Source organism: Perissodus microlepis, chromosome 16 (assembly GCF_051167445.1).
Source record: "Perissodus microlepis isolate ML-2025 ecotype Zambia chromosome 16, ASM5116744v1, whole genome shotgun sequence".
Taxonomy (NCBI): domain Eukaryota; kingdom Metazoa; phylum Chordata; class Actinopteri; order Cichliformes; family Cichlidae; genus Perissodus; species Perissodus microlepis.
This window is the reverse complement of record NC_140476.1, coordinates 30,058,526-30,078,113: the sequence shown is the minus strand read 5'-3', so window position 1 is coordinate 30,078,113 and position 19,588 is coordinate 30,058,526. Positions and strand designations below refer to the sequence as shown.

General features: G+C 39.4%; 2 protein-coding genes across 4 annotated transcripts in view; both read left to right on the top strand.

Moving 5' to 3' along the window:
• Positions 1 to 245: 245 nt before the first annotated feature.
• Positions 246 to 14,306, top strand: stam2 (signal transducing adaptor molecule (SH3 domain and ITAM motif) 2). 2 transcript variants are annotated; one of them, XM_084908309.1, is made up of 14 exons: positions 246 to 423; positions 2,438 to 2,522; positions 2,673 to 2,748; positions 3,172 to 3,267; positions 3,452 to 3,598; positions 6,025 to 6,091; positions 6,338 to 6,536; positions 7,393 to 7,487; positions 7,604 to 7,686; positions 7,773 to 7,860; positions 7,980 to 8,034; positions 8,162 to 8,309; positions 10,167 to 10,345; positions 12,020 to 14,306. In XM_084908309.1, exons 1-14 carry the CDS (start codon positions 384 to 386, stop codon positions 12,210 to 12,212), a joined length of 1,551 nt encoding a protein of 516 aa, XP_084764435.1. In that variant the 5' UTR covers positions 246 to 383; the 3' UTR covers positions 12,213 to 14,306. The 2 variants fall into 2 exon arrangements, with proteins under 2 accessions (XP_084764435.1, XP_084764434.1); XM_084908308.1 differs by having other exon boundaries at positions 12,017 to 14,306.
• Positions 14,307 to 16,076: 1,770 nt separating this feature from the next.
• Positions 16,077 to 19,588, top strand: part of cacnb4a (calcium channel, voltage-dependent, beta 4a subunit) — a 33,434-nt gene continuing 29,922 nt past the window's right edge. Inside the window, exons 1-2 of one of the 2 annotated variants that reach the window (XM_084954520.1) lie at positions 16,077 to 16,379; positions 17,742 to 17,825. In XM_084954520.1, the coding sequence (XP_084810646.1) occupies positions 16,317 to 16,379; positions 17,742 to 17,825 (147 nt within the window). In that variant the 5' untranslated portion in view covers positions 16,077 to 16,316. The remainder of the gene's footprint in view (positions 16,380 to 17,741; positions 17,826 to 19,588) is intronic. The other variant, XM_084954519.1, reaches the window with a different exon arrangement.

The window sequence follows — 19,588 nt, the reverse complement described above, 5'->3', positions numbered from 1 at the left end:
ATGTATCATTGGGACAACAATGCTGAGCCCACATCCATTATTACCCCACTAGATGCCAGTGTTTCTCTTTAACCATAAAAAAGGTGTCACCCTTAATTGCTTAAGTATATGTAATGCCACAGCGCTATATTTCCACTAAGTAAAAATGTAAAAAAAAATAAAATAACACAATTAAAGGAAAAGGTGCTACAGACTCAGTTGCTTAGTATTTTTATTTCTTATTTTAAATTTTTTGTAAACAGGCATTATTGGAGACAGCCAAATTTCCGGAAGAGCAACTGGTGAGAGTTAGATGGACGAGGAAGCGATATTTGTTTAGGTTTAGCCTGAAGAACGCACGTACTTTTTTCATCACAAAGTCTGCCTCTTTATAAATAGTTAACATGCCTTTATTTTCCCAAAATCCATTTGACCAAGATGTTGGTAAGTGAATTGTTGTCTCTTTGGCCCTTTGAGTGTGTCACAGCCAGAAGCTAACGATAGGGCCAGTCACACTAGAGGCTAATGCTAGCTTAGCTCGAGTTGTTTATTCGCTAGCGCTACGTGATAAGTTACTTTAGGGCTGCCAATTTTTGTTACAACACCATATACCAGTCCTGCTAGCCTTTGCTAGTTTGTACCTGACATATCGATGTGTTGTCGACCTCTTTTATTAAGTTTCCAGTTCATTTGTTATTATCAGCGATTGCTTTGTAAGAAAAAAAACTTGGTGATTCATATAAACTCACAGGATAACCGCCATTACAAGATCAGCTGATTCCAAATCAACTCAAAATACGTTTATGGTTCTATTTTTATCTACTTTATCACACAAATACCATTCGTTTAAATCTCCTTTATCTTTTTTTCTGTTTTCGTTGAAGCGTATACTTTGTTGATGCTCGAAAACAGTGAAATCCCCATTGCGGTTCACTTGACGTCTCACTTGGGAGGATTTGGTGTTTTCCTTTGTTTTATGTAGAAACTAAATGAGGTTTACATTTTGGTGTATTGGTTAGACAAAAAAGAAGTGGATTGAAGATGTCTCCGTGGGCTGCAATTGTTAGTGATGCCTGTTTTCAGTATTTGGAGTTGATACGTCATTGGATAGTTAAATGTGAAAATAATATAGTAATGAGTCATTAATGATTACAATTGTTGAAACCTTTTTTTCTCTCCGGCTGATGGTTAATTAGAAAAGCTTGGTCAAGACTAATTAATCAATCACTCTCTGGCCTTTCGGGTTTGGTTGTTTTCTGTCCGTATTCAGATGGGTGTAAAATTAAAGGAAAACTCTGAATGTTTCACCCCAGCATGGAGATAATCCTGCTGATTTAACATATTGTGGCAGTCTTCTGATGGCATTGTTTGGGTCCGCATGTCCCTTTAGCGAGAACTGTCAGTGAAAACAAATGTAAGTTGTTCACAATAATCGCTGATGTCCTATGACCTTCCTATTCTGATGAATAGTCTCTTCCCACATGACAAACGGGTTATCTATAAGGTATATGAGTTAAATAATATGGACTTCACACTCATGAGCTCCTAACCCAGTTGAACATTTATGGAAGATTTTGGACCAGTGTGTTAAACCTCACTTTCTACCACCATTTTTTAAACATAAAATAAGGGGATATGTATTTTATTTATTTATTTATTTTTAAAGGGTGTTGTTTTCCTGTAGTTGAAGTCTAGAGTCTTGGAAAATCCATGCCAAGCCTTTCTAATGACCCAGCACCTTTCGAAGACATTTTATATTGTGTTTCCCTTTAATTTGTCAGCTATCCTATGTGTTTTCCTAGGCTTATCCTATGTAAATTTTCATTGACACTTCCTGGCTGAACAGCTTTATCTGACTGTGCAACACTATAGTCCTTGTATGACCATACAATAGAGCACTATTGCACTAGAGAGTCATGGGAGTGATACTGTGAGTCGGAAACGTCATACAAGTAATTTGCTGCTAGCATATTATGAAACAGTGGCAGGTCACTTTGCATGTCAGAACACCACTTAACATCAATATCGTAGAGATCAATATAGTTTATGTTGTGATTTTTCTTTTAACTCAGAAGATAATGCAGTTCAGTTGTTAATGAGGCTTTTCTTTTAGCTTGTCAGCTGCTGAACGGGTCACAGGTTAAATACTTAAATATTTACATGGGATTTCTAAGTGTCTTGTCACAAAAGGCCATTAGGAACAGGTTGCACAATAAAAACAGCAACATGTAGTTGGCTTATAGAACTCTTCCACACTCATTTTGAGTTCGATAGGTGACAGTATAACATAAATTAGATGTAAAATGTGCCAGTTAAGGGCTTGCGGCTCATTTTTATATTACACCATGCATTTGGCATGTCTTCCCACATTTTCTTTGGAGATAAGCAGCCACAATGCCATTGGAATTATTTTCTCACTGGAGCATATGCACTAAATCCGCATTTTACATATTTCCAGAGAAGGCAACCAATGAAAACAACACAACAGATGACTGGGCACTTATCATGGACATCTGTGATAAGATTGGAACAACAGCCAATGGGTAAGCTTGAAAGAGCCATCTTCCGTTGAATATTAATGGCACATTTTGATTTGAGCAGCCCAGTGGCCCTGGACACTTAATTTGAAAGTGTTTCATACTTGACGACATCAACAGTACCCCCAATCCACAGACTGTTCCCTTCTGTTGCAGACCAAAGGACAGCTTAAGATCCATTATGAAGAGAGTCAACCACAAAGTGCCTCATGTGGCGATGCAGGCTCTTAACGTGAGTTTGTTGCTTTACTATTTAATTTAATGTATAAAAATGGCATCACAAATAACTGCAAAAGTTTAATAAATCAATAGATTGGGTCAAACACCTCTCTAGTTTTGGGGTTAGAAGTACAGTTTACTGGCATTTGGGCTGCAAACCCATTTCCTTTAAAAGGATACAGGAAAGAAGACCCTTTCCACGCCAGTATTATTTAAATGAAATGAGGAATGTGAGACCTGTTTGTCTGAGTCATTGTGAGCTAATACTGTCACATGACCTGCTCTATTCTTAGATTTCTGTCTTTAAATTATTGCGATAATTTCAGACTGTTGTCATCAAATCCCACCTCTAAACTCACCTGCTGTTAAAATGTGCTGTAAATAATGAGTGGCTGTCTTTTTACTGTGATACTTATTTCACTGTCTTGGCTTGCAGTTGCTGGGTGCTTGTGTATCAAACTGTGGCAAAATATTCCACCTGGAAATCTGCTCAAGGGAGTTTTCCAGTGAAGTGAAGAGCATTCTTAACAAGGTATGAAAACTTGCCTGGTTTGCGTTTCTTTTTTTTTCCTTCCTTTTTTGGGGGTGGAATCTTATCCAGAGAATTTCTTGTCCGTGTAGTCCTTCAAACTCAGAGGAACTTTAAGTTTAATGTTACAGTTAAAATCTTAACCAATGCCAGACTCCATGGCTGTTTGTTTTCATGTCTTCTTTAGGCACACCCTAAGGTATGTGAAAAGCTAAAGGCTCTGATGGTTGAGTGGGCAGAGGACTTTCAGAAAGATCCACAGTTGAGCCTGATTGGGGCCACCATCAAGTCTCTGAAAGAGGAGGGTGTCAGCTTCCCATCCCCATCCTCACAGGTATATTGACATGATGATTCTGAGAAATGTAACAAAGTCATTTAGAAGTCTTATACAGTCTTTACTTTGCAGCAGCTGCACCTGAGTTTTTATTTTATAATTCTTTGTCATACTTGATGCCAGTATAACAGATAAACAAAGTGTAAGTATACTGTATTTGCAGCATAAATAAAGGCCTCTTTTTGTAAAGTATCAGATTTTACATAAGCTGATGCTCTGTTAAACAATATTTCACATCACAATATAAACATTTTACATTGTGTTTTATAGTGACCACACAATCTACCTTCTTTTTTCTACTTGGAAATAGGTTCTTCTTTTAAGCTAGTAATATACATCCCACATCCAGTAGGGTTCACTAGCGTGCTGAGGCTGGAATTGTAGCCATGATTTGACCTCAGGCTAGTGTAGTGATTGTGAAGGTTCAGGCTGGGTGGAGTTTGTCTGTTTTGGAGAGTGTATATATGAGAGGAGCTTAGAGTGGAATTTCCTCTTCACATATTTCACATAATTCTTTGGAGGTTTATGTCATAGAGTCGGACTTTGTAATGGTAAGAGCTGCTTTCTAGTTTCTGTTCTGCTGCTTAATGTGTGTGTTTTTTGTTACGCAACAAATCTGTATGTGCCACAGATAAAACTGGACTTTGACATCAGTTTCTCATAAAGCATCTGACATACTTGAAGACTTTAACTCTAATAAAGCTGCCACTGAGGGCATAACTATTGTAGCCTTCAGTAGAAACATAAATGTGCAACACATCCTTTTCCCCACAATAGACAACTCAGAGCATTAAATAATAAACAACGAATGACAGTGATGTGAGTTAGGGCTCCGCTGATTTAAGTATTTCGAATAATTTGATGAAAAAAAAATTCTCGACACACATTCTTTGCTTCGATGGTTGGTTTAAGGCACGGCTCTGTGGTGCACCATTGTTACAATGGAAACGCCATAAGACTACAAGCAGACCTGTAATACAAACCTTTTTAAGGAGCAGCGTGTGAATAAAAAGTTTGATATTAAGCGCACGCACACTGATAACACAACAGCAGCAGTGATGATGAGGCTGGCACAGTTTAATGTGGAGCCAGAGTCTGTTTACACACTGCGACGAGCACATGCAGTTGAATTGTTAACTTAGTCTGAAACATGTTTAAATTATACAGCTTGCTGAGCAGCCGTCCCATTTTACAGGGGTGAGTCTAAAAGGGGGACATGAGGTGTACTAGACCATGTTTATTATTTATTAAGATTTTCATACAATTTTTGAGATGATGTAAAAATACTGTCTCAATTAAATTGCCTTAATATTTAAAAAAAAAAAAAAGACATCTTTTTTCCCAAGCCAATAAAAATATACATGGCCCAGTAAAACTCTGAGCCACTGATCCACTGTTAGGTTGGACAGTGAATTATTGTTAATATTAATTAACGTCTACACCATCATAACGTCTTGTTTTCAGCAGCACAAAAACTGTGCAACAAAGCAGAGGGCAAACATCAGAATGCTGATATGCTCACTTCTCTTCATAGAAGCCACCACATTCTCCTCTAAAGGCTTACAGACACAAACTCTCATTCACTGCACACGTAAACAAGCAGAAACACATGTACAAAAACTCATAAAGCCTTTGAGGAAGACATAGTAAAGGTAAATGTTATGGCTTTGACTCTACTTGAGATTATTTAGATATATCTTTGCATTTAGGAAAATGTTTTCTTTAAAAAATAAAATTGAGTATGATACGTAAATACAAAGGGTTTGTTTGTTTGTTTTTTGTTGTTGTTTTTTTTTTTTTTGACAAATGAAACAGATCATGGATGAAACATACTAAAGTAGTTGATAGCTGCAGCCCTAATATCAGTAGTCTAAAATCCCTTCGATTTTATTTGCTTTCTCATCCTGGCTTTGTTATCACTGGCTGTGCTCCATTTGGCTGTGATGATGGTGCGCTGCATTTCCTTTTTCGGGATAGGCTGGCAAATGTGCCTCAGTGGAGAGCAGGTGGCTCATGTGGCAGCAGGTATGACATTTAATCTCTGTCAGCTAAGGGGGAAAAAAGCAGCAGGCAGCGTGACTCAAGCTGTGGCAGCGTTTACCTGTTTATTTGTTTATTTATTTACTTATTGTCAGTTTGGATTTGGCCGCACAAACTCAAGCTGTAATAAACCGGTTTTCATTTTTCCCGTTTCTATTGTTTAGCTTCTGGACACAAATAATTAACGAGACTGCTCCTGGGAGTATTTGTGTCTAAAGGCTAGAGACACATTTCTGAACAATATGTGATACCCAGCATGAACTCCAGGTGGCACCGTGTTTTAAAAAACATTTTGTTTTTTCATTTAAAGTCTTTGTGCTTCATTCTTCCTCAGGTGCACTTATTCTACACTCTGATCTGACCTTGTCTTTCTATACTGACCACAGGGTTCCAGCACAAAGGCCAACCCATCAACTGCAAGCAAACCAGTGGATGATGACGATCTTGCCAAAGGTAAAGTTAGTGTATTCAATTCATTTTTTAAAATCCAAAAGCTCTACACAGATTTCATAGAAAGTAATCTGATAAAAATACATGTGAAAACCTTTAAATTGATTCTCCGTGGCTGAAAATGTGATTGGAGCACCTGCCTTAGAGCCATTTGCATTTTGAAAATTAAATGAATCTGGCATGTGTGCCAAGTCTGTCTGTGCTAAATACCCTTTCTTCATTTCCACTTCTCTTGTTTATTTTTTTCAGCTATCGAGCTGTCCTTACAGGAGCAGAAGCAGCAGGCAGAGACACGCCCCATGACCATGACCTCTGACCCTCCAAACTATACTAATGGCGGTGGGGGGCAGGAGGCTCGGAAGGTGCGTGCGCTGTACGACTTTGAAGCAGCTGAAGACAACGAGCTGACCTTCAAAGCTGGAGAACTTATCCTAGTGTTGGATGACAGGTAATATTTTATAACACTTCCTGTCATGAATCAGCTCTGCTATATCCTCCCAACCAATAGATAGCACCGTTTTACCGACATTGAATGAAGATCTGGATGTACAAAAATGAGTTTACTGCAGATGAATTGTTTACGTAGCTAAAACTGAAAATGTTCATTATCCAGAGAAGGGGACAGGTCTGTCAGGTTAGAGGGCGCATTCAGCCATTAGCTTTGATCTATACTTTACCACTGAAAGTCCCAGAGTATGCACGACCTTTAAGATCAGACAGTCATGTTGCTATATCTTCATGGATGTTGAATATAAATACCATCCCTGCCTTGTAATTTCAGTAATAACCCAAAAATTGATGTAATGTCTAAATAAAATAATATATAAATGAAATGATCTGATGTCAAAAACTAACCTTTGATAAGTTATTATGACATGGCGGTAACCACTCCTCCATGCTCATTAACTGTTTTGAAACAGAAATTTAATCAGTGTGGTTCAAAGTACATGCAGTGCAATAGTAACATCTGTCAGTGATAATAATGTTACAAGGTTTGTTTGCCTGTTGGAGATTCATCCAGAAGTGTGAATATTTTTAATATGAGATATTATTTTTAGGACTTAAATGATCTGTAAAGTCTGTTCTGCAAGTAAAACTAGGCAAACGTCAAAATACTTTTTCATACCAAGAACTCTGAAAACTCACCATAACCGCCTTTTCTGGAGCTGCCAAAGACCACATCAGGGCGAGAATTTTTAGACTTCTTGTTGTAATGGTTCTGACTGGCATGAAGCTTAGCCAGACGCTAAGTATGGCTTTCTCTCAGTTGCTCCTTGACTTTGGTTTTATGTTTCCGTTTACAGTGATCCAAACTGGTGGAAAGGAGAGAACCACAAAGGAGTTGGGCTTTTCCCCTCCAACTTTGTCACAACCAATCTGAATGCAGAGCCAGAGCCAGGTTGGTAGCTCCTTAAGCACAGACTCTTGTTTGTACCTCCTGTTGAGCATATTGATTTTATTTCTAATCAAATTATTTCTAGAGCTGCTAATGTAATTGAACCTTTTCTTTCATAGTTACTTATGTTGATAACCCGGCGACTCCAGAAGAGACAAGCCTGGAAACCAAAATAGAGCCTGAGCCCGTCTTCATTGACGAGGTAGCACATTTCCTCAGCGATTCTTCATTTGCAAATCCATCTCTCAGTTATTTTACCAACACGTATCTGCTCACGTCTTTCTGCAGACGAAGATGGACCGAACACTGGCACTGCTGCAGAATACAGATCCTGCAGATTCCACTCCTGACTCCCTAGAGCTGATCCAGCTGGAGGGTAAAAACTTTAATGCCACTCTAAATCTAGTCAAACTGTCGCTGTCAGCTGCAGTCAGTGTGAGCCGTGCTTTTGCTTTCTAACCTCATTTCTCTTTTTCTCTCCGTGGATGTAAATAGGTGCATGTGCACAGATGAACCCACTGATTGATGAGAAGCTGCAGGAGATTGACAGGTAATGTGTTAATTATATAACATTTCTCTATTATTAATCAGATTGATCATAATCACAATATGCACAGCAAATGCAAAAGGTTCTTCATCCAGTACTTGGGACTAATGTTTGTTTGTGTGTGTTGCAGGAATCACTCAGAGTTATCAGAGTTGAATGTGAAGGTTTTGGAGGCACTGGAGCTTTACAACAAGCTCATGAATGAGGCTCCATACTACTCGGCCTACTCCAAGATGCAGTCACAGTATCCTCCAGCCAGCTCTGCTGTGGGCATGCAGGTCAGAATAGTCTTACATGCCTCTGATTGCTAAGAGTGACTCTCAGTTGTAAATGACGTTGAAGCTGAAACCTTGTATACATCCATGATGTTTAGATAGCAAGCCGAATAGAAAAAAGAAATAATGGGGGTTGGCAAAATATTGTTTGTGCATGTAAACATATGGAGAATCAGCAGGACGCAGAGCTAAATCATACATGTTTTAAGGATTTCTCTAACATGTCTCATTCACACATGTTTTGCCTCTAAACTAGTTACTAATCTTAGACTAGTCCTGATGGCTTGATATTCAGTCAGCATTTTTTTTTTCTTCCCTGGAGAGCGTCACAGGCCGCCGGAGTTTTCTCAGCACATGCTGTTTTCTTGGTGGTGATTCATGTCACAGTCTTTCCCTGGAGATTTAGAAAACTGTCCACTTCGCATAGCAGGCAAACACCAGAGCTCCTTGCAACTTATTATTTTCCTTTTTCCAACTGTCAGGATTTTATTGCACCTGCAGTAACGGGGACTTGGTTAAAAACAAGGATTTAAAATGACAAAAAATTCTGAAACTGTTAATAATTTAAAACAAGTGTTTTATCAGCATCATTTCTGTATGCTGAATAAAGACTGAACACAGCTGATCTTCTGTCTGAAGATTATGTAAACTCAACTCTGTTTTCCAATATTATTTAATTTGTAATTGTATAACTGTTTTTTATATTATTGGTATTTGTTCTTTGAATATCTCTGTTGGTGCACGTTTCTCTAGAGGCTGGCTATTTGTGTAACATAGCTCACCAAATCTCATTATTTGGGGCAGCTGCTGGTGACCTGCTACTGACTGAGGATGTTTGTAGCATCTCAGACAATGAAGGTTGTAGTTTCTGGATGTAGCAGTCTCCAACTAGAGCTTAAAGGGTGGTGAAACTAAAAATAGCTTCATTATATGTCTTGAATAAATTCAAAAGATAAGGAAATTGTCATCATAGAGATTTGGATTATTACAATTCTTGCGCAGTTCTTTTCATTTGTAATTTGTTTGCATTAATTTCAAGTAGCTTATACAGATTGCTAGGTACAGATGTCCCATAATCACACTGCTATAGGTTTTGGTTGGAGCAAAAACAACACAGCATCAGTTTATATAGCATGAAGCATTTTATTTTTCTTTTGGGGGGGGTGGTTAGTGGTCTGAAAGATCTAAATGACTACAAGTTGACTTAAACAGGGCTAGTCGAGGACTAACTCACGCCAATTTTTCAGCTGTCTGTTTAAACAAAATGCAACCTGAGCAATAGGAATGTGTTACAAGACTGCTTTATACCCATCACACTAACACTACTAACTCTGCAGTAAGCATATTGCGAGAACTAGCTGTTTATTTAAAAAATAAGCTACCCATATTAACCACGTGTTATACTAAATAGGCAAAGGGAGAACTGTTAGCACTGTGACAGTCAGGAGGTGGCCAGTGCAAATGAGTTACCAACACAAGATAAAACTGGAAAATATACTTTACATGTAGATATGAATGCATTGTGAGCAACCCTTCTCCTAATTTACCTTCCTCATATCTGGTGGCTTAGATTAGGATGTTACAATTTATAAACTGTTAAATATTCACTAATAAATACTACAAACAGCAGTTTCGTAGCATGCTGGCAGCTGCAGCATAGGTGTAGTAACAGGTCAGTATAAACGCTAAAACAAACCAAGCAGGTCAGTGGCAGTCACCGACAGCAGCACCTGCTGGGAGTGGTCAACCAGTTTTTCTGGCTCTGTTCTATATTTACTGGGAAATAAGTTCACTGCCGAACTCTATTACATCCTTTCAGTGCATTCACTTATCACCACGCTCCTCTCCTGGTCTTCTCAGGGCTACCTTGGACCAGCGGCACCCCCTTATCTTCCCCCATCCATGCCTCAGATCCCCTCTGCACAGCCCTACAATCTGCCCAGCGACCAGCCTGGACCTCTACACTCACTACCCCCAAATGTCTCAGCTCCACCCAACACCTTACCCAACAGCCAAACTGCTCAGCCGCCCTACATGAGGTAAGAATAACACCTCCACCCTTTTAACAAGGACGTTGAAAGTCGAGTACAATCTCAGACAGATTTTTAATCACTTGATGTGTCTGCAAATCACCAAAAACATTTTAATTTGTACATCATAATGAACAGTGTCATTGTCACTGACATAGCCGTCACATCACAAGGGAAAATAACAAAAACTTGTGATATGCTTTTCTTCTCTCATAAATATACAGTGGTGTGAAGAAGTGTTTGCCCTCTTCCTGATTTCCTTTTTCTTGTATGTTTGTCACACTTAAATGTTTCAGATCATCAAACAAATTTAAATTTAAACAAAGATAACATAAGTAAACACAATGGAGTTTCTAAATGATGGTGTTTATTATTAGGGGGGGGGGGACAAAGTTATGATGACCCTGTGTGAAAAAGTGATTGCCCCCAAATCCTAATAACCGGTTGGGCCACCCTTAGCGGTTTTACAGCCCCATGGAGAAATTTTAGCCCATTCATCATGTTGTAATTCAGCATGAACCACGTTTTTGAGGTCATGCCACAGCATCTCAATCAGATTCAGGTGAGGACTTAAATCCTGACCTAAATCCAAGTCTTCATTTTGTTTTCGTAAGCCATGCAGAGGTGGGCTTGCTGGTTTGTTTTGGGTCATTGTCCTGCTGCAGAACCCAAGTGAGCTTCAGCCTGAGATCACAAACAGATAACTGAACATTCTCCTTCAGGGTGTTTTCTAGTCTTCCAGGTCCTGAGGCACTAAACAGCCCCAGACCATGACACTACCACCTCCATATTTTACCTTATGATGTTCCTTTTCTGAAATGCTGTATTACTTTCACGCCAGATGTAACGGGACACACACTTTCCAAAAAGTTCATCTTTTGTCTCGCCAGTCAACGGAGTATTTTACTAGAAGACTTTATCTTTTCTGTCAAAACTGAGACGAGCCTTTAGGTTCCTTTGGCTCAGCAGTGGTTTGCAGGCCATTTTTGCCCAGTCTCTTTATTATGGTGGAGTCATGAACTTGCAGGCATGCAGTTCTTTGGATGTTGTTCAGGGGTCTGCTGTGATCTCTTGGGTGAGTCGTCACTGCGCTCTTGGGGTAATTTTGGTCAGCCGGTGCCTCCTGGGAAGTTTCACCGCTGTTCCATGTTTTCGCAATTTGTGGATAATGACTCTCACTGTGGTTTGCTGGAGTCCCACAGCTTTAGAAATGTCTCTGTAACCTTTTGTAGACTGAGATTATTTTGTTCTTATTGGATCGTGGCATGATGTCTAGCTTTTGAGGATCTTTTGGTCTACTCCGCTTTGATCGGGCAGGTCCTATTTAAGTGATTTCTTCATTGAGAAAAGGTGAAGCAGCAATCAGGCCTGGGTGTTCATAAACACTTTAATTTAGAAACTGCATCTTGTGTTTACTTGTGTTATCTTTGTCTAATATTTAAATTTGTTTGATGATCTGAAACATTTAAGTGTGACAAATACACAAAGAAATCAGGAAGAGGAAAAACACTTTTTCACACCAATGTACTGTTACTATGGAAACACTCATTTAGAAAACCGAATTTGATCACTACTAACAAAATAATATTACCTACCAATCATATTTCTCTAGAGGATGTATTGAAATGATAGATTCATGAATTTGTTGACCTAAATGTCACTTGTGGATTTATTTCACAGCAGTGGTTTGAACGCTCAGTACATGAGCCAAGCCACAGGAGCTCCTTACCCACCTCAGGCAGGCATGACCATGGATATGTCAGCCTACCACAACTCCAGCATGCCTCCTGTGTCCTATCCTGTAGCAGCTCCCCCTCACCAGGCTCCTCAGCAGCAGCAGCAGCAGGCAGCATATTACCAGCAGCCTCTTCTGTAAAACTAACACAGGGCAGACCTGAGAAGATACACCCTTCAGATATTTCAGTTGCTAGTTGTGTGTTCATTTGGTTTACCTAGCACGCATGTGTGTGTCAGGTTATTGCTTTAGGAAAATTCCTTTGGCTTTTATTTTTGTTTTTTGTTTTGTTTTGTTTTTTTGTGCCTGTCAAGCCGAACAGGACACCCCTGGAAAGCTGAAATAACTGATGCGTGTATGTAACGCAGGTCTGCTATGCATCCAAGTCAAAACTCGGCTACTGTATGTGAGGCTTAACACGGCACCGAGAGTTTTCTCTTAGTCTCCTCGTTTTTCATTGGTGACTCAAAGCAATGCTGGTTTTCTCAAACATCATCAGTCAGCGCGAAGAAGAGTTGGTTTTGCTGTACAGGACCATGCAACAAGCGGTCATTGTCTAATTTGTTTAGGAAATTAGCATATTACAAATAATACATCAACACCATGCTGTTTCTGAATTGAACTGCGAGTCTTCTTATTGGTTAAAGAGGATTAGACCACACTAGCCTAGATGAGATAAAATGTTATTTTCTTCTTTGTTTATGATCTGTTCACACAACCTTGTCTGCAGACGCAGCATTTTGGCAGCCCTTAAAGCCTAATACATCGACGGTGCGATAACGTGCTCAAGTTGGAATAAAATCGAGTAAAGTATTCCTTGTAGCTCTGAGAGTAAAATGCAAGCAGCGTCCAAGTCTTGTGCACAAGTGTGGCTATCAAAATCTTTCCTGAGATGGATCGCTGAGAAAGCCAACAAAAAAATTAAACAGCCTGCAAGCATGTAGAGTAAATGTGAATAAAAACACAATCATATGTTGTAATGTAGGCAAGGAAAATGGAACAGTTACTGGTTTGTTTTTTTCTTGTTTAAGTCTGCAAGTGGATTCATATGAAGGTATGAGCCGTTTATCCTGATCATCATCTTGATTGCAACACTCAGCTGATGTAGTTTATTCATCTGCAAAGACTGAATTCGTGAGTTCCAGCTCAGGTGCTCTCTTCAGCACAAACATGTGCAGGTACTTAAAAGGCCAGATCTCCCATTTCACTGTTCTCATCACCAGCCACCAACGCTGTAGCTGATCAGTGTCTCTAACAGAATTTAGAAGTGCAAACTCTATTTCTCAATTGTCAAATATGTTAACATTGTAAATAATTCAGAAATGACGTTCCCATAGACTCTTTGCCTTGTGCATTCTATGGTTACATTTGACATATTTAATTATGTGTATGTGTGTGTACATTTGTTTTTTCTCCATGTTTGTGTGTGTTTGAGTACTTTCCCAAAAAGAGGTTCGTTGTCAATGTAAAGCGACACTGATTTTCAAAGGTTTGGGTGAATGGATAATAGATAAACGTCTGAATGGGTTTGGTAGTCTGGTAAAATGCTGCATCTCTTCATGGTTCTAACATCATTCTGTCTCTTCTATGTTTTATGCAAATCCACAGCACATTCTTTAATGTGTATGTACTAAAACGTCATAATTGTCATCAGCATTGCCTGTACTTTGAGATATATATATATATATATATATATATATATATGGAGACATGAAAAAGTGGGTAATTATTTTTACTGGGCTTCTGCTTTGACTTTTATTTTCTTGGCAAAATGTAAACGACAACATTTTTTTAAAATACACAAAAAAAATCTTTAGTCAAACTGAAGAAATAGATGTTTTTCCCTCCACTTAAATTAAGAGCTCTCATACAGTCTTTTGGGCTGCTGCAGTAACTCCACACTTCTAACTTTAGCCAGAACTCAATTTCTGTTAAGCATCCCTAATGTTAAAGGCAGTGTATATTAGATGTAAAATATCTGGATTTGTCAGTGACTTTGGCATTGCACCTTAGCTTTGTAAACATTTTATTTTACCACTGAATGCCTTGTTCTTCTGTAGAAATCAAACACAACGTTGGGAAGCGACTTCTGTCTCTGAATCCTCTGGACGTGTATAATTGTTTATATTTGAAATATCCCAGGAAACGTTGTGTCATCCAGGATTTTAAAACTGCTTTTGTAACAGAGCAAACTGTATAATATTCTTCAATAAATATACTTTGAAATAAGAGAAACGCCGTGTGTGGAAGTTGATTTTGTTCTTTTAGCGCCGATTCCTCTGAAGCTGTTGAAGTAATTACATTTGTACAATTAAGAGAAGGGTGATTAAAATAGAAACTGTCCACCTACAGTAATTAGCCTCTGCTATTCCCTGCACATCCCCATCTGCATGAGACGTACAATCCAATAATATGCTCTACCCAGAAGACATGATTTATTAATTGCACTTGGCCTTTTTATAGCTTCTACTTTTTATCTTTCTGTTGGATACACTGGAGGTTATGTGAATGCTAGAGCTGGTTATGGGTAGCAAAGCGCAGGTAAAACTGTTCTTCAGTTGCAAAGTCAGATTCTTGCCTGCTCTTCCAGGATACGTGGGAGTGTGAATAAATGTTTTCGAGATTGTCTGAAAACAGCACAGCTGGTGCCTTGGTCTGCTGAGGATGGCTGAGAAGATTCCCTCATCTGTTGTTTGTCCTCGTGAGATATTTTTGAGTTGAAAATTGGCCTGTTTTTAAGTGAAGAATGCGGCACGAAACTGGTGGAAAGTGATTACGTAGGGCTGCAAATGTGTTTATTGGAATATTTTAGTTTAGCATATAATTTTACCTGTTTACAGTTAGCACTTCTCATGAAAACATTTGGAGAAAACGCACTTGAATATTCATGACTGAGTCATTCTAGCAGTGTGCCATAATAAACGGTAAATAAGAATAAATAATAAGTAGGACCGTAGTCGATCTTTATGGAGGTTACTGTGGTTTTATGCACCTTAAAGGGTGAGAGCCCACTCCTTCTCTCCACTTAAAGGGAGTGGTTTTACTTCATTAAAGTGCCCATTATAAACTTACAATAATATTTAAATGACCTTTTTAGCATTCATAACTTTTGTTCATTTGTTTTTCCTTGTTTTTTTGAATGATGCAATGGTTTACAATATTGCCACCGCAGTGAATTTTAAATCAAACAAGATGTGATTGAAGTGCAGACTTCCAGATTTAATGAGGGTGCTCTATCAGTACTTTACTGCAGCCACCTTCATTTTGTTGCTTGTCTGTGGGTCAGATAGATAGATAGATCACAAAAATGACCATTTGTAAAACGCAAGCTTCTGAAAAGTTGATAAAGAACCTGGCATCCAAGTATGGACCAATCTGAGAAATCAAAGTGAAATTAAATCTGTAGAGCAGTGGTGTGAAACATAAGGCCTGGGGACCAGGATCGGTCAGCAAAGATTCAAATCGGGCCCACTGAACAGCTTTGAAAAAATGTGAAGGAGGACATAGATTTTGGACTTGCAAGAGAGTCTGAACAGCAAGGTACGGCACATTTATTTATTTGTGATTTCTTTCATTTACTATAGAAGCATTTATTAATCGTGTAGACAAACCGAGACTTGCTGTTAGAACTGCGCTTCTTTTTTTTTTTAATATATATTAAACTAGATTAAATGTGTAGTTAAACATCTTCACACCAAGAGAAAAGGAAGTTTCGCTTGTTCGGCCCACTGACTACTTAAGATGAAAATGATCTGTATGTGGCCCAGGATGTAAAATGAGGCTGACGTCCCTGCTGTGGAGGATAGAGTTAAGTTGAATATCATATATAAAGTAGGCTATAAAAAATGTTTGGTTTTTTTTACGTGTGACATAAAGACAAGTGTGAATGTTTTTAAATATATTATCTAATTGAGTTTGACTTTTGACGGCTGCCCTCCAAATGACACACGCTGAGTGTACGAAATTCTCAAGTTCTACTTCGTCCTTGAACGCAGCACTCATGTAACCCTGTGTGATGCGTGTGGGAGGAAGAGGAGGGCTACATCTGATGTACGTGCCCTGTCCACTCCGTAAAGATCTGCAGGAGGACACGTCCGAGCTGCCGTCCAAGTCTTTTCTCTTCTGCTGGCGTGAATCGGAGTAAAGCTGGAGCCGGCGGTTCACTGTCCGCCGCCCGAGGAGCGGCACTTCCAGTGGAGTGGCACCGAGCGCCAGCCTCCGCCTTGGACCGACGAACTGGCTGAGATGTCCCGGCACATCTACACCCGTCACGGGATAGGAGAGGGGATGCAGAAGCCCGTGTTTCAGGTAGGAAAAAAAAAAAAAAAACATGACGTGAAACAGCGAGAATCTGTAGCAAATGTTTTAATGATGCGCAAAGACAAATCTTAAAATATATGCAAATATGCACGGGGGGATTAATGAAGCCCCCTTACTCCACACTACGCTGACATAATAATAATAATAATAATAATTGAAAAAAAACAAAAAAAAACAAGTCATCCTGCTCGTTGTCTTGGTGAGGATGCATTCATTATTTCTAACTAGTCCTCGAGGTGTTATTAGTCAAACTGAGATTGCACGGGATCTGCAGCGTGGCGTGAATTTGATTTATTCAAAAAGGAATGAAATTAGGTGCTCAATTATTAAGCACTTTATGACGGAGCCCAGCTCGTGATGCATGAGGTAGTTTAAAAAACTTTTCCAGGGAAGGGAGGTACTTTACCCCCTCCCATATTTTTTCAATGTTACAACATTTGCAGATTGTTAATGTAACTGTGTGTGCACTTAGATGTAATGAATGGGAGTGCTGCTATTTGATTACCAGGAAAGAATCAGATATGAATCAGATATTATGAAGCATAATAATCAATGAAATAATCAATTTTCCTAAGACTATGTAGCCTAATAGTTGTGGTCAGAAATTCATCCTGCTCAGGATGGTTCAGGCTCGGGCTTGAATCACATTTCTTTGTGTTTTTGAACTGCTGACGTCACTAACTTTAAGGATTTTACTCTGGGTGGGGGAAATTTTTGAACATTCACTACATTAATCAGGCAAATGAGACATTATCTACTACAGAATGTGTGTAAATACAGAACTCAGCAAAGTGGCCTCGTTAGAGACCGTTATACGCAGCGAAGGCACTTTTGCTTTGTGTTGTGATTTTCTGAAGTTATAGTTTGGCCATGCCTGCAATTTAAAATTAAGATGGGATCACAGAAAGTGATATTCCTCCCTCTGCTGTCACGAAGGGATATGATACCAGGCGCAAGAGTGTCATAAGAGCCAAGCGCTGCAACCATTTACTATATTTCACCTCATTTCCTGCTCAAGTGAAGTATGCCCTCGCTGCACTTAAACAAATTGCTTGTGTGTGAAAATAGGTCAGAAAAAACTGAATCCGTACAGTCCGAGAAAGCATTAAAAGACCGGCTTCTTATAATCAGGTCATCACAGCAGACAAGAGACAGCTGGTTGGCATCAACGTCACTTTAACCAGAGAGACTGAGATGCTGGTTTTAACGGGGTTACTGAAAGGAAGGTGCCCTTGGGTTTGTCCTGTAGAGGAGAGGGGGATAAATAAAGGGAAGGGCCAACAAAAATACAATCACAAATATAAAATAAAAGAGCAGAGTTCATTCGCGGGTCTGTTTTGCCTTCATTAGGCTAACAGGGGGACTTACTCCAGACGCAGTCGACTGAAGAGGTCCGATGGCAGCACCACTTCCACCAGCTTCATCCTCAGACAGGTAGGACATGACGAACTTGAACTTTTAGAGGTCAAGCATAAACCTGCTTAAACAACATGAATGACTGTATTTCTGCTTCGTCGAGGCATAGATCTGGTTAATACTGATGAAAGCTTCACCATGTAGCGCTGCACCTGGCTACAACACATATGACAAGCGTCTTTAGTTTAGGTAGCAACTCAGTTCAATTCAATTCAGTTTTATTCATATAGCACCAAATCACAACAACAGTTGCCTTGAGGTGCTTGATATTGTAATGTAAAAACCCTACAATAATACAGAGAAAACCCCAACTGTCAGATTAGGAAAAACTCTCTTTTAACAGGAAGAAACCTCAGGGGTCACCATCTGCTGCAACTGGTTGGGGGTAAGGGGAGGGAGACAGGACATAAGACACACTGTGGAAGAGAGCCAGAGATTAATGGTCTTAGCAAACATCCTAATTGTGTCTTAATAGCCTACCAGGTCCTTTGGAAAGGAGTTAAAGAGCTATAAACAACACTATGAAGCACTTAAGACTAATAATTGATGCAAACTCCAGCTCTGACAGTGAGTGGTGAACACTTGCTGTTTGCAGATATCCCTGGTGGAATGAAGTGTTTTTGAGAGCTCATCTCTGGACCACTGTTGATTTCTGACCTCAATCCATCATTACATAACTTTTGGTTAGACTCATATGGGTTTGGCTCCAATATGAAGTGGAAATTGAATGTGAAGAGAAAACACTGTGGCAGCAGATAACATGTTGCCAGTCTAGAAGATGTTCTGCTGTAGTCCAGGGAATAGATGGCCTTGATTTGGTCTCACTTGGGAATTTAGCTAACTGACCTGCTTTTGAGTCATCTACCAAACTTTCACGAGTCACGGGAGCAGCGCCAGGCAACACTGTTTGGATGCACCGCCTCTTTTGTATATGTCACAGTGAAAACAAAATTCAAATTGGTTTCTTAAGTCCCTTCTTTAATTCATAATGTGCTTGCGCCAGACTACTTTACAGTGCTTACCGTGGACTTTGACATCCTGCTGACAAGTTACCAAGGGAACCAAGGCTGCAGAGGCCATACAAAGATACAAGAATAGTTCATCAGTGACTACCTTTGTCCCAAAGCCCCACTCTTTCTCTCCCTTTTTCATGCTTTCAAACCTGACCTCAAACAAACTTGGTCACACGTGCTCTTTGGAGATACAGTAAATCAGACCAAATCAAGTTGGAGAAAGAACTGAATCATCAGATGTGAGTTATGATGGTGTAGCCCTTCATTAGTCACAGAAATCATCTTTTTGTACATAATTCCATTTGAACAAAACTGAGCATAACACCAGATGATTAGCAATGTAAATAAAATATAAGATCTGTATTTTTATTGAGCAGCACACTAATGAATGCAGTTTGTGTTCAAAGTGTAAACATCATCCATTAATTAGTGAATGCCTACTGCTTGACACTGGAGTAATAATATGACTCACAGGAAGTGAAGAAGGTGGAAAAGACAGTGTTGCAGACAGACCTCAAAGAAAGAAAGAGTAGACAAAAAGAAGGAGAGGCAAAAAGTAAAGCACAAGGACAGTGGAATGAAATGAAAGCTCTTGCCCACTCCATTTACTTATTACACACTCAGAGATTTCTGTAACGCCCCCGCTGTGATTTGTGTCATCACCGCTGTGATCGTCATCAGGTAAGAAGAGAAGGAGTGGGCTCTCTCTCTTTGATTCCCACGTGTATCCATAGTAACAGCCTTCAACAACAACAGGGGTCAAGCCGA

What these genes read in the sequence shown, in the direction of transcription:
- stam2 (XM_084908308.1), top strand. Translation starts at nt 384, where the DNA reads ATGCCTTTATTTTCCCAAAATCCATTTGACCAAGATGTTG. An exon ending in ATTGGAACAACAGCCAATGG is followed by an intron (nt 2,523 to 2,672) that starts GTAAGCTTGAAA and finishes CTTCTGTTGCAG; the next exon opens with ACCAAAGGACAGCTTAAGAT. An exon ending in TGGCGATGCAGGCTCTTAAC is followed by an intron (nt 2,749 to 3,171) that starts GTGAGTTTGTTG and finishes CTTGGCTTGCAG; the next exon opens with TTGCTGGGTGCTTGTGTATC.